The 12,027-nt window shown below is 38.5% G+C and overlaps 1 protein-coding gene and 1 pseudogene across 2 annotated transcripts in view; one reads left to right on the top strand and one right to left on the bottom strand.

Moving 5' to 3' along the window:
- The window catches only part of LOC149036763 (uncharacterized), a 386,542-nt pseudogene that overhangs the window by 257,737 nt on the left and 116,778 nt on the right, over nt 1–12,027 (top strand).
- Nucleotides 1,587–12,027, bottom strand: part of LOC149036765 (putative ATP-dependent RNA helicase DDX60) — a 31,518-nt gene continuing 21,077 nt past the window's right edge. For both annotated transcript variants that reach the window (XM_089188872.1, XM_089188871.1), the window contains exons 27-42: nt 11,137–11,241; nt 10,769–10,891; nt 10,119–10,294; nt 9,577–9,762; nt 9,333–9,435; nt 8,688–8,840; nt 8,077–8,181; nt 7,412–7,612; nt 6,903–7,007; nt 6,553–6,697; nt 6,331–6,446; nt 5,612–5,765; nt 4,805–5,073; nt 3,809–3,960; nt 3,196–3,258; nt 1,587–2,819 (exon numbers count right to left, since the gene is read on the bottom strand). In XM_089188872.1, the coding sequence (XP_089044998.1) occupies nt 2,702–2,819; nt 3,196–3,258; nt 3,809–3,960; nt 4,805–5,073; nt 5,612–5,765; nt 6,331–6,446; nt 6,553–6,697; nt 6,903–7,007; nt 7,412–7,612; nt 8,077–8,181; nt 8,688–8,840; nt 9,333–9,435; nt 9,577–9,762; nt 10,119–10,294; nt 10,769–10,891; nt 11,137–11,241 (2,274 nt within the window). In that variant the 3' untranslated portion in view covers nt 1,587–2,701. The remainder of the gene's footprint in view (nt 2,820–3,195; nt 3,259–3,808; nt 3,961–4,804; nt 5,074–5,611; nt 5,766–6,330; nt 6,447–6,552; nt 6,698–6,902; nt 7,008–7,411; nt 7,613–8,076; nt 8,182–8,687; nt 8,841–9,332; nt 9,436–9,576; nt 9,763–10,118; nt 10,295–10,768; nt 10,892–11,136; nt 11,242–12,027) is intronic.

The following is a 12,027-nucleotide window of genomic DNA, read 5'->3' as shown; positions in this document are numbered from 1 at the left end:
TGTAGAAGAATATAAACGAACAAACACACAAGAGACACGAAACTATTTACGAGAAATTATGCAGAATCCAGCGCGGAATGTGCGGCAAAGTTCTTTGCACGGCAAATACGGTATTTTATTGTAATAGGCAACAAAAGGTTAGTTTCGGAATGACCACCTACCTCGTTTTCAATACGAGGGTTACGTATAATTTATGAGCCTTTCCATTACTTCGTTACAAACCTTAGCGTGGACGTAACTGCCATTTGTAGCTCAAGAAATCATCATGAATTTAAACTTGTATGGTCTTCTTTCGCATTACCACCTCTTCTCGTTACTTAAATTCCCTCTCGATCCGATCCTCTTTGTCATGGCGAAATGCTACAGAACCCAACTGGATCGTATCAGTCGCTGGGTTGCCACGAGCGCATTTTCGGATATTTTTGAGGTGAAGAAGAAGAAGAAGAAGAAAACTTATCGTCCCAGAAGAACGAGGTGACTGTTTAAAGACATTGATCTGACAGCAGAGGAGGACACCTTATCCGAGATTCTGTTCAGGTTTATAGGGTTGTTTACTTGATGTTCAGCGCTGTGTTTATTATGTCTTGGCAGCTTCGTCTGCTGGATGTAAGCTACGACTACGCAAAGGACTACCTCGCCAAGGACTGCTTCGAACGCAAAGTGGGTATGAATTGGGATTTGAAGCCACAGGAGCCTATAACGTTAAGGCGCTGCTGTTCGAAATAGAACCATACACGTAATTTGCTACAAGATCGTTTTTAATTTTGGAGTTGCCACTAATGCAAGCTATGGAGCATTCAAGCTTTATTTGTTAGGCAATCGGATTGTTAATGATTAAAAATCTAAAAAAATAAGGGCGATACAATTCGTTGTCAAATCTCTGTTTGTTTCTAGGGCTATTTCAGTGATAGCTTTCAAAGCCATTATTCCTTCAGTCGCTATCTTTTTGTCAAATAATTTAACAAGTACTTTCTTCCAGATAGTAGCAGTGGCAGGTATAGCATGCAGCTTCATGTGCCTTATTTCCTGGAACAACCTTATCGTGACAAATATCGCCAAGGATGACGCTGCAATCACAGACGCCAGCTGGCCACTCTCGTGCAAATATGTCATTTCATTTTGTAAGGAGAATGAAGGGACTCTCGTAGGTTAATTGTGCTACAAACACAGTTGGCTTTAACACTTACTGCGATATGAACTCTGTTTCCACACATTTCCGTATACAGCCAACGTCAGTTACGAACTCGTCTTTTACATCCTGAGTTCTCTGCTTATAAGGACTTGTACTCTTTCTCAGTACAACAGTAGTAACTAGTTTTCTTTTTCTCCTACCATTTTGTAGAAAACAGAATACCTTTACGGGACAGGAACGACGGTCAATCCCGATAGTCACGCAGAGACCGTTACGCTTCGGAACGGGCGCGGGTCAAAGATCAGGAGGGTCGAATCCTCGCCGATGCTCCCCACCAAGACAGATAACAGTAGCTGTACCGTTTTGAGAGAATACTCCTCGGATTGTCAAAGAAAACGGCCGGACTTACTTTTGTATTCACACCTTTTGAAAACAACTGGGTACTTGAAAAATTACATTAACTTACTTTTTTAATGGAATTTTGACAGTAAACAAGACATAAGTAAATAACGTATCGTATCGGTACGAAAACTTTGTGAGTCTTCAATTTCGTGTTTTTGCGATTGTAAAAAAAAATCGCGAAATTGAAGACTCGGAAATAAAAATCTTCGCAGAATTTTAACGCGTGAAATTTTATCATCCATAGAAAATTCAAATCACCGGTAAAAAAAGATTAACATATAATAACCACAACAAATATGTATCGACAAATACACATATCATTTAATGATGGTCTTACTAGTAAATTCTATCTTGGATCTTCTGTTGTGAAATGGCGTTAAACTGCAAAGATTTCGAGTATATATAGTTCAGAATCCTGCTATTATCTTCATCTGAATCTCTAGATTCGGAAAAAAATCCTTTGAATATCTTTCGTTAGTCGTCAAAAGTAAAGAAATTTTGGAAAATACAATGAAGTTGAGAACGCTTCAATTGCGAAATTTAACGCTATTGTCTTTACGAAAATAAACCCCGAGAAATACTGTCTCGCCAAAAGCGCCAAATTAAGTACCAATGAGGTAGGTTATAAAATCAGTGCACTTTTGTAATTATAAGTAGAGTGAATCTGATTTTGAACATGTGTTTCATAGATATATGCTCACTTGTTTTTGTAATTGTGGTTAAAACGAAGTATTTAGGTGAATAGCCCTACATGAACACTTAGAAGATTGTACTTGTTGTTATCATATTACTGGCAGCGCCCGTGGACGCTATGAAGCGAATACTGTGTTCTGGGCTATCCAAGCTCATCTTCCCCGCTATCATTCCGCGCAAGGAAAGATACATTCCTATTGCTTTGTCACAACAAAATGATTTTTTTAAGGGAGAAATATTACTATCGCTACTTTGAGGTTGACTCTCAAAGGTAATCACGAGTTTTATCAGAAGACGATTACGGTTGCAATCTATTGTTTACTCTCCCTTTAGAAAACAAGAGTTTTTCGCATTAATCTCCTATGTTTGTCCTAAAAAATTATAGCTTCAAATCGGTTAGCAATCGGCAAATCCTTTCTTTCGTTGACTTGGCGATTTTTTAAGGACACTTAATCAACTTTTGGAGGGACCATTTCAAATATCCGCATCGAACTGCTTTCTAAACTTGTTTCTATACTCCTCGACGAGCTGTTTGAAAGCTGCAACCACATTGTCGTATTCCTCTTCAGGACACATCTCCTCAACAGAAGCACTGAGAAGAAAGAAAAAGTTCAAAGTTATTTCCCTAAAAAATACCCTAATGCTCCCTGACTTAAACTTAGCCAAGATCTCCTGCCATGCGACTTTTGAAATTTATCGTTTAATTTCTTTGTGGCTGCAGCTGGACGAAACAGTAAACTGAAGTGTCTGTAGCTTTCATCCACAATAGTTGGAACTTTTAAAAAAACTACATCAACAACAGCAACACTAAACTCATTGTTTTTTTGTGTTCTCGTATACAACGTTTACCTTTACACTCGCCCTTTGCATACATCTCGTACAGTTTCGTTAAATTATTAGGACTGAATGTTTCACTAGTCGTAGAACATTGAAACATCAACACTGCATCACGTACAACTATTTTTTACCTGATTGACATAATGGTAAAGAGAAAATCCTTTAAGATTTGAAAAACTTCTCCGGCCTTGATTCTACGAAATAAACGTGCAATCAACTTCAGCTATGCTTAAAGACAACTCCTAAAGATCCGTATTAACAGTGGTGGCATGTGAGTCACTAGAAGATATGCAAGCCTATAACAGGTGGTTTCCTCGAATCTTTTTTAGCTAACCGCACCCAATGTTAACCTGTACGGTACGCTAGCCATGGGGATTAGCTTTACGGTTAGTTCACAATACAGTTTTTCCCCCTAATGTTTAGCAATAGTCAAAGAAATGCTTACGAATAAAGGAAGACTTGAGGGGTTAGTAAAAATTCCTAGCCAGTTGACTTATAAATGTCACAGGGTGCTTCAAAGCATGAAGCGACTAAGGGTAACGTGGAATGGGTTGGTCCACTGTAGGTTGTCTAAGCATGTCAGTGGATTTCTCTGACTCTTTGTACTCCTAGATGACGAGTGGCACTGTAATGAAAGCGTTTAGCGCTAAAGACCGATCTCTTCTCGATCCAGCGATCAAGATGCCTCCTCGCTTCTCTCACTGGAGTACTATTTGCAAATATATCTATAATTTATTTACTGACCCGTTTTCTTTCTGAATGGCTTTAACAGACCCGTGCTTGAAAAAATCCAGAGCATATGCATTCAAGGGCTGAACTCTTCCAACTGAGTTGCAGTTTTTTAGACGGAGGATGGGAACAATATTGATGTCGGTGTACACATCTTGTCGAACAATCTGAAAGAAAAAGTGGAAGCTGAATTTGGTAACGGTGTTAAACTGGTGTTGCAACTACTTAAACTACCACACAACGAAATAAAATTTGATTGCAAAGTTCCACGCTAAACCGTTGCTAAAATATAGGAAAACTTTTAAAAAGTTATAAAAACTGTTCGTAAAGCATATTGATGACGTTTCGACGATACTTCACGGGATTATAAAGTCAAGAGTGAAGAGGGCAAGTGAAAACCATATAAAGTGCTAAAAGAGAATGGGCAGGTTATTTTCTGATGGGTATAGTTCCAAAGGTAAAAGGACTTTTTGGTAAAAAAACTTATCTTATGCAACTTTCTCAGAATCAAAAGTGTCAGTTAATAAATTTAACCAGTGTTTGATCGCTTAGGTTGTTCACCAAATGAAGTGCAAGCACTTTCCACATGCTTTTCCAAGTATACTTTAATGACAAATGTATGACTCGTTGCATTTACATACTGACTATAGCGCCGCTGACAATGTACCAAGGGCGCAGTTTCCCACGCCATCTGCGTTGCTTCAGTGTTACTTTGCAGTCTCTTTTTGCCGTTTTTGCCGAGTAAGTTTTAGGGTAGGATTTCAGGCTGTGTAAGAAGCAACAACTTCGAATCGTCTAGATCCTCGTTTGTCATTCGTAATGATTACCCTGTACAAGAATACAAGGAATGTGGACGCATAGAAGTTGTTGTGTCGTATTTATTTTGCTAAGCGTAGCTGGCCCCTGCAACGAAAGAGCAAAATGCATGCATCCTAGCGAAATTACGTCGAAAGTGTTAGAGAACTTTTTCAACATTTTAAAGGACGCTTGGTTTTGGGAAACTTTTTTCACCTCAAGCAGATGATCAATTCGTTCTTCTTCCTTATCTTCTTCATCATTTCCAAGCTCAACTGTCACGTTCTCGTTGGCGACTTCGACATCGCTTTCGTCTGATTCCGGATAACTGGCTGCAGTCTCGCTCGAAGAATGCAATCGTAAGTCTGAATTTCCCGACAATGCAGCGAAGGAAGAGCAGGCAGAGTACGGTATGGATGAGGACACGAGCCTTTCGATAACATCGTACTTGTCATCGTCACCGACACTTCCTTGCTTTGGATATTCTGCAAAAGAAGTTTACTCCGTTTGGTAAATAAGAACGTTTAACTTAAACATTGAATTTACCTACGTTTTGTGTTTAGCTTAACCTTGCTCACGAGTTTGTCTCTATCTTTTGAACCATTTCCATAGGTACAGCGTACAGCAATTAAATAATGTACTATGCACTTCGTATAGGAATGTGGACTGAAGTATGTAAGCCAACGAGAAGGGCCTATTTAGCCCAGAGTGAGAAATTTACCAAGAACTATCTCCTTCGATCCGATAATATAATGACCAAAAATGCACCAAGTCTTCCTCTTTGCAGTTGCACAGAATTGACTCGTCAGTGTCGCTTGCAAAAAACAAACAAACAAACAAACAAACACTGACAGAACAAGTTAAGTGTAATTCTTATCAAAGCCGTGAAATACAAACAATTGTTTTCATGAGAAAACAAAGCCTTGCAATGCGAAGGAACTGGCTATGAATCTACTTAAATATTTTACTTCCCGCTCGAAAAAAAAATGGTCACATATAGGATGATAAAGGATCTTATTTTACCTATGCCCGATAAAGGGAGTTTGTTCTCCTCTCCTCTTTCCTTTTCGAGGTCTGCAGCCACCGCAGTGAGGTACTGACTGAAGACATCTGTGACTTGGTGGTTGTACTCTCTTAGAGCTGTAGCAAATTCATTGGGAAGATCGTCCAAAATTACCTTGAAAGGAAAGAGATACCAAGAAGAAAAACGAATACCGAAAACCGAAAAATAAGCAGTGAGAAGCATCTGTTTTCAAATGCATGAACCCAGTTTTTCAAGTGATGGATGACTCTATCCGACGGATAAATTTCCATCCAGTGGATAAGTGTTGACAAAATTTACAGCGTTATCCACCGGATAGAGATTTATCCAGCGGATAGCGTTATCCACCCATTAAACAACCGACAAGTTTTGATTTTTCTTAGTACTTTTCTTTTGTAATACTCATTTTTTAGTTGAGAAAGAACTCTCTCTCTCCCAATACAGACCTTGTATTTCTCTTCTAACTCGCCATTTAATGGCCACTTCTCTGAAAAGGCCAAATTTACCTACACTAAAGAATGGTATGATTAAAGATATTTTTGGTGAGCATTAGGGCGGGCGTTAAGATCGAGTGATAATAATGATTAAACTCGTTATTATGATACGTTATCATTAATACCAAATGGCAAAAACTAACAAAATTTTTCCCAATAAAGCGTGTTAAAACAGCCTTTCATTTTTAAGATTTACAAATACATACTTTTGACGTGGGGCACAAATGGACCGTTCGTTTGAATGAAGCGTGAAGGGATCGTCTGCCGAACAAGTGGCTTAGAACGAGTACCATCTTTCTCAACACGTCGTCTGAGAATTTTCCTGTGATAGGAATCAATAGTATGATATCATAGTGATTCTAATCTTCCATAACCTTGGTTGGAGGCTGTGAATATTTGTATTCTAAAGGAAAATAAATAGTCCTTACCATTCTCTTCCGGTTGACAGATCTTGTGGAAAAGACCACGTTGAAGAAAACTGACCAAGACATAGTTTGAGGGCTCATGATAGTGAAGATGTGTCGCCAGTCCTGCCATCTGTAGAGGAGCGCCGTTTTCTTGTTTTACAAGACCCTGCATAAAAAGGTTTTGCAGTATTTAGGCGAGTTTAAAAGTTTATAGTAAGACCGTTGAACTGCAAGAGCGAGTATGTGATCACCTTACTTGTAGCAAATATACAAACTGGTAACCAAGGAAAATAAGGATAGCTGCTACTAGCAAAACATTTCTAACTTGCCCCTCATTTCTACGGTGGAAAGGATCTGATTTTAATACTTACCAATCTGGTAAGGAGCTCGACGCAGAATAAGAAATGTTTCTTGATCTGGCTCTCCATTTCGGGGTGAGTGATGGAGATGAAAGGGTGCGACAGCAGTGAGAGAGCCTGGAAACGAGAGTACGTGCATAACTTGGTGTGTTCATGAATTGATTGAGAATCGATCAATTGGGATTTCGTATATTATTGTGTGAATGAGACTAAGGACTGACCGTTGCTTCACGTAAATTTCGTAAAATATCACCAGTAGGTTTTAAATTATGTCTCTAATGATATAAGTTCTAGAAGTTCATTTCCTCGTCTTTTTAGTAACTGAGGATGAAGAAGGAAAGTACTTCTATGGAAGACTTCAAACAAGCTGTAACTGTTATCAAACGACACAATTTATATCACGTTCAGTGCGAAAAGAGCTGATAATTGATAAAAACTGGTGACAATTGTACAAAGTATTTAGCGCAAAAGGAATAGGCGAATTATTCGAGAAGAATTTTAGAGGCGTCTTTCCCAGAAACCTTCGTGAGAGCATCCTCCCGATCATCTCCCTTTGATGTCATCAGAAGCAAGCGCAACACCAATGATACGTTAATGGGGAAGTTCCCAACAATCTTTGGAACATTGGCTGTAATGAGACGTTGAACTTTACGGGAAGGAACTCCAAAAAACACTACATTTCCTACAGGGTCAAAACCTCGACGACCTGCCCTGCCAGACATCTGAAATTAGAGAGATGAAAGAGTGAGATAAAGTCCAAATTTAAATTCATATACATATGGAAAAAAAACCAATCTGGTTGAAAAGTGACGCAGTTATGATTATTGAAATGCTTTGATGAGTTTGGAAGTCTAATAGGAGTACTGATGGGATAACGACACCTGGACACGGTTAGATCTACTTTCAGGTAAAAGAGATATTAGAAAGTACTCTGTCCGCACCGATATAATTTTTATACATGTTGTTTATTACAGACAAAGAGAGCCATATGCAAAATAGTCTTATTTGTGGTACTCGTTATCTTTTAGGGTGCTTCTTTTTGTTGGAAACACGTTGCTACCCTGCCTGCCTCATTCTTTTTCGTTCTATGAAATTACAGACACTTGCTGTTTCACTGGGTTCGCTTGTCTGTGAGAGAGATTTGTTTTTCTGTAGGAAAAAAACTTTTTTTGGAAAGTGTTCTTACCTGTCTGTACTGCAAAGAGTTTAAATAGGGTGAATCTCCAGCAAACACGACCGTTTTACAAGGCATATGAATACCAAGGGCCAAGGTTCCTGTTGCTGTAACGACCTAAAACGAACAAAAAAGACTCCCGAGTCTTTGTATACTGTTCTGTTACTATATTTTTTTCATCGAAACGTTTACAACTGTTGAGGTAAATAGATTTGGTAAGACAAAGGGGAAAACAGAAACTAACCAAAATGTCAAAAAAGGTTTGTGCAACAAAGGCCATCGGTTGCAGTTGATAACAGCATACCAAACTAGTGCGATACTAATGAGGCCACTGTGTCCTTGCTTTTTATCTTTTTCTGATATTTCACATGTATTTTCTTTCTTTTTTTCCTGCCATTTAAACTTCATTCTGGTTTGGGCAAGAGTCACACATCTTTTTAAATCGTATTTTAAAACAGCCCATCACACAATGTCTTGCGAGTAATTTTACACAATCACTTTAAGAAAAAGTTATGCTTCGGTGCTATTTACGATGAGGTTAGAAAAAAAATTATTGCTCCACTTTATTATTTAAACGTCCACCTTCGTTTCTAGATCGAAACGAGCGGTTAATAAAGTAATACCTGAAGGTACTTCTCTCTAAATAAGATCTCCACGGTGCCGCGAATTTTGTTTTTCAGTCCAGCGTGATGGTAACTTATTCCTCGTCTTAAAGCTTCCTTTAAAAGTGAATAGCCACGCAAATACCAAATGCGATGCATGATCTTTTGTAAATCCTACAGAGTAAATGGCCAACCTCAGTTAAGGAAAACTTTATTAAAAAAGTCTTTACCTAGGGGCCTTTTAGTCACATAATTCGTAGTCTGATCATCCTTTTTGATGTAGTCTATCTTTGTCCTCTGCTCAGGAGATTATAGAAATACGCGCGCTCTGATTTCACTATAATCACCTCGCGCAAGGTGATTATAGCAGGGATTCTTAATATTCAAAATGGCTACCTCGCGTGTTGTCCAAGTTACGGAGGAAGTGATAATCTCTTTTCAAAGATAAGATATGAGTTTTTTGCTGATTAAATTAATTAAAACCCATTAAACTTTAGTGGAAGCTGCTTGCTTATATGTCGATAAACAATTATTCACTTCAGGCTAGGTGAATATTATTAAAAAATTCCCTCGACCTCGTTTCAGGTATGTTAAAAAATATTCACTTCGCCCTCGGCGAACAATCGTTAAATAATATTAAATATATAGTTGCCGGATGCTCCCTACCTCGTCTCCAATTTTGTGTGTAAAGGCAACTGTGCACGCTGGTAAAGGATCATTTAAGAACGAAGAGTCTTTCTCGTACTGTTGTCTTACTTGGTCGTCCAATCTGTTAAGAGAACAAGCCCTCAAGTCTTATATCGTTTGTCATCATAACATGACAGACTCGTTCGCATACATATTGAATGGAATCTAAATGGCACTCGACGAGATATATCATGCATTTACTATTTAATTTGTTTCCGTTTACCTTTCTTCGTTTGTACTCTCTGTCTCTTCATCTCTCAGCCTTTTAAATTCCTTGTTCGCCTTTTTTACCCTCTTTTCGGCAAGCTTAGAGTCTTTCCCTTTATTCTGGCGTTTAATAACCTCCTCTCGTTTTTGAAAGTGCTCAGCGAGACCAAACGCCAACTCTTCGCAAAACTTGCGGTCAAAGCTGATAAAAACAGAGGTATATCATTAATAAAGCCCACTGAGCGAGATAGCTTTTTCGGTATTTACTCAGTTATTTTTTGTTAATATACCTTCCACATAACGTGAGTTTTCATCATTTAAATACGAATTGTTTTGAACGTTCGCATTTTTATTTTCGGAACATGAGTCCAACTTATGTGCATCGTTCCAATTTGTATTCTGATCGTCATTTGCCTTTTCCTATTGTCTTTCTTTCTCTATCCTCTTTTTTTTCAGTGTGGCTGACACAAAAACCAAATTAAAGTTAAATCTGAATCCCTTGTTATGCATGTCACTGAACGACAATCCCTTTCGGTGATACAGTATGCGGTATATTACCTGAAAATAAGCGCTGGCAGTTTTTTCTGAGCCTTAAGTTGTTCCACAAGCTTTGGGAAATTTTTCCAAATGAAAATTTTTCCCGACGAAGGCATTCCTAGCTGAGTCCATTCCTCTTCAGTCGAAGCCTGTTTCTCCAGCAAAATAGAATTCAGTGACTGTAAAACGGCTTCAACCTGGAGCAACAAAAATATGACTTAAAGTGATTATAATAACAACAGCAGAAGTTACACTTAAGTTAGTAAATCAGTTAGTAAACGAGCCCAGGAATAGAACGTAGGGATATAATTTACAGGAAATGGTATGAAGACCTGTAAAAATGCCAGCTTATCCCTTTAAAATAGTATTTCACCTGAACATCGCACCTCGTGCCCCGTAGGGCCTCCGTATTATGTACCACCGATACAACAAAGAAATAATGTAAGGAATGTAACAGATTTGTGTCTCGCTGACGTCAGGTCAAACAATCGTGATGTTATTAGAGATACGAATCATTAGAGTAATAAGCAGAGAGGAAGGACTCCAAAGGCTAGGGTCTACAGGGCTTTTATCAGCGTCAAAAAAATTTTTTTATTCATCAATGCAACGGCAAACAACGCTAACACATCACAATCGCTGTGCAACGAATTCTTTGGCAAGATTCCCTTTACCTTCTCAAAATGTTTTTCATCGGCCCAAGACTTGAATTCTTTCTTCAGGTCCTTTTCGTACTTTCGTGCGCAGCTCTTGTCAATGAACTTATTTTTCTCGAAGTACCTCTCGGGGGAAAGTTTCTTGAAAGAAAACACAAAATAACAAGCTTGGGTCACCAAGTCGCAGTATTCTCTGGACTGTCAGTATGAAAAAACCATTATTTGAGACTTTGTGGAATCTAGTCTTACTTCAGCTAGCTTTTCAAGATAAAAAAAAAAATAGCCCAGAACGATACGAGCTAACCCTCTAACGACCATTATCACAGCTGACAGGCATGCAACTGTAACGTGTAAGACCGAACCTTATTTAAAAGCTACGTACTTACCTGCAAGGATTCTTTGTCTGGCCAGTGCATAGTCATAACATCAAAAAGTTGTAGAGATTCTCGAGGAGTGAAATCCATATCTCTTGGGAAGGAATTCTCTTTTAGCTAATTGGAAACAACAATTTGTTACTCGAAGCGCCTTTAACGATGGTCGAAACATGGAACTGTTTCAGTTGACGGTCGAAAAACCTAACGCAAGGTAATCACTTTGGCCAGTTAGAGCCAAAATTAACGTCATTATTAGCCGCTGAAAACTTGAAGAAAAGAAAAAAAAACTAAGCCGCGAGAAAACGAGGGCGATTAAGTCACGATTTGTTTTCGCACTACTTATGATTGATTTAGAAGTTGGTGTACGTTATCTTATCTAGACCAATCACAGACCAAAATAAAGCAAAACAAGCAATCCCAGATTACTTGCGACACTCAGTTGAAAACTGCTCTATTCCAAAAAAGATTAAGTGAAAGAGGATTGGAAGCAAAAGATGTAAAATACGTATTATAGGAACTACAGGAAAGATACAGTACTGTTGTAAGATTCGCCCGAAGAAGGTTACAAAAGCAATCATGACGATTAATAATGGTAATAGGACCGAGTGTAGTCCAATTCGGTCTGCACTCATACGAGTGATTAACAAAATCGGACGACCGCGAAGCGGGAGTCTGATTTGATAGTCACAAGAATAATTACAGATAGAACTGGACGACACGAAGTCCTGTTACCGATTAATCAAAACTATGAAAAAAATTTGAGACAGAAACTAGTCATCAATTATACGTTTTCATAAAAAGAAAACAACAGTGAACTCGGCGGAATGCGAGACAACAGCCCGCGAACATGACGCGTTCTGACCACTTACACAAGCATGACTTGTTACTTGTCCCTTTAACTGT

Source organism: Pocillopora damicornis, chromosome 12, assembly GCF_964200805.1.
Source record: "Pocillopora damicornis chromosome 12, jaPocDami1.2, whole genome shotgun sequence".
Lineage (NCBI taxonomy): Eukaryota > Metazoa > Cnidaria > Anthozoa > Scleractinia > Pocilloporidae > Pocillopora > Pocillopora damicornis.
Note: the sequence above shows the minus strand (reverse complement) of the source record. Positions and strands in the feature narration are given on the sequence as shown.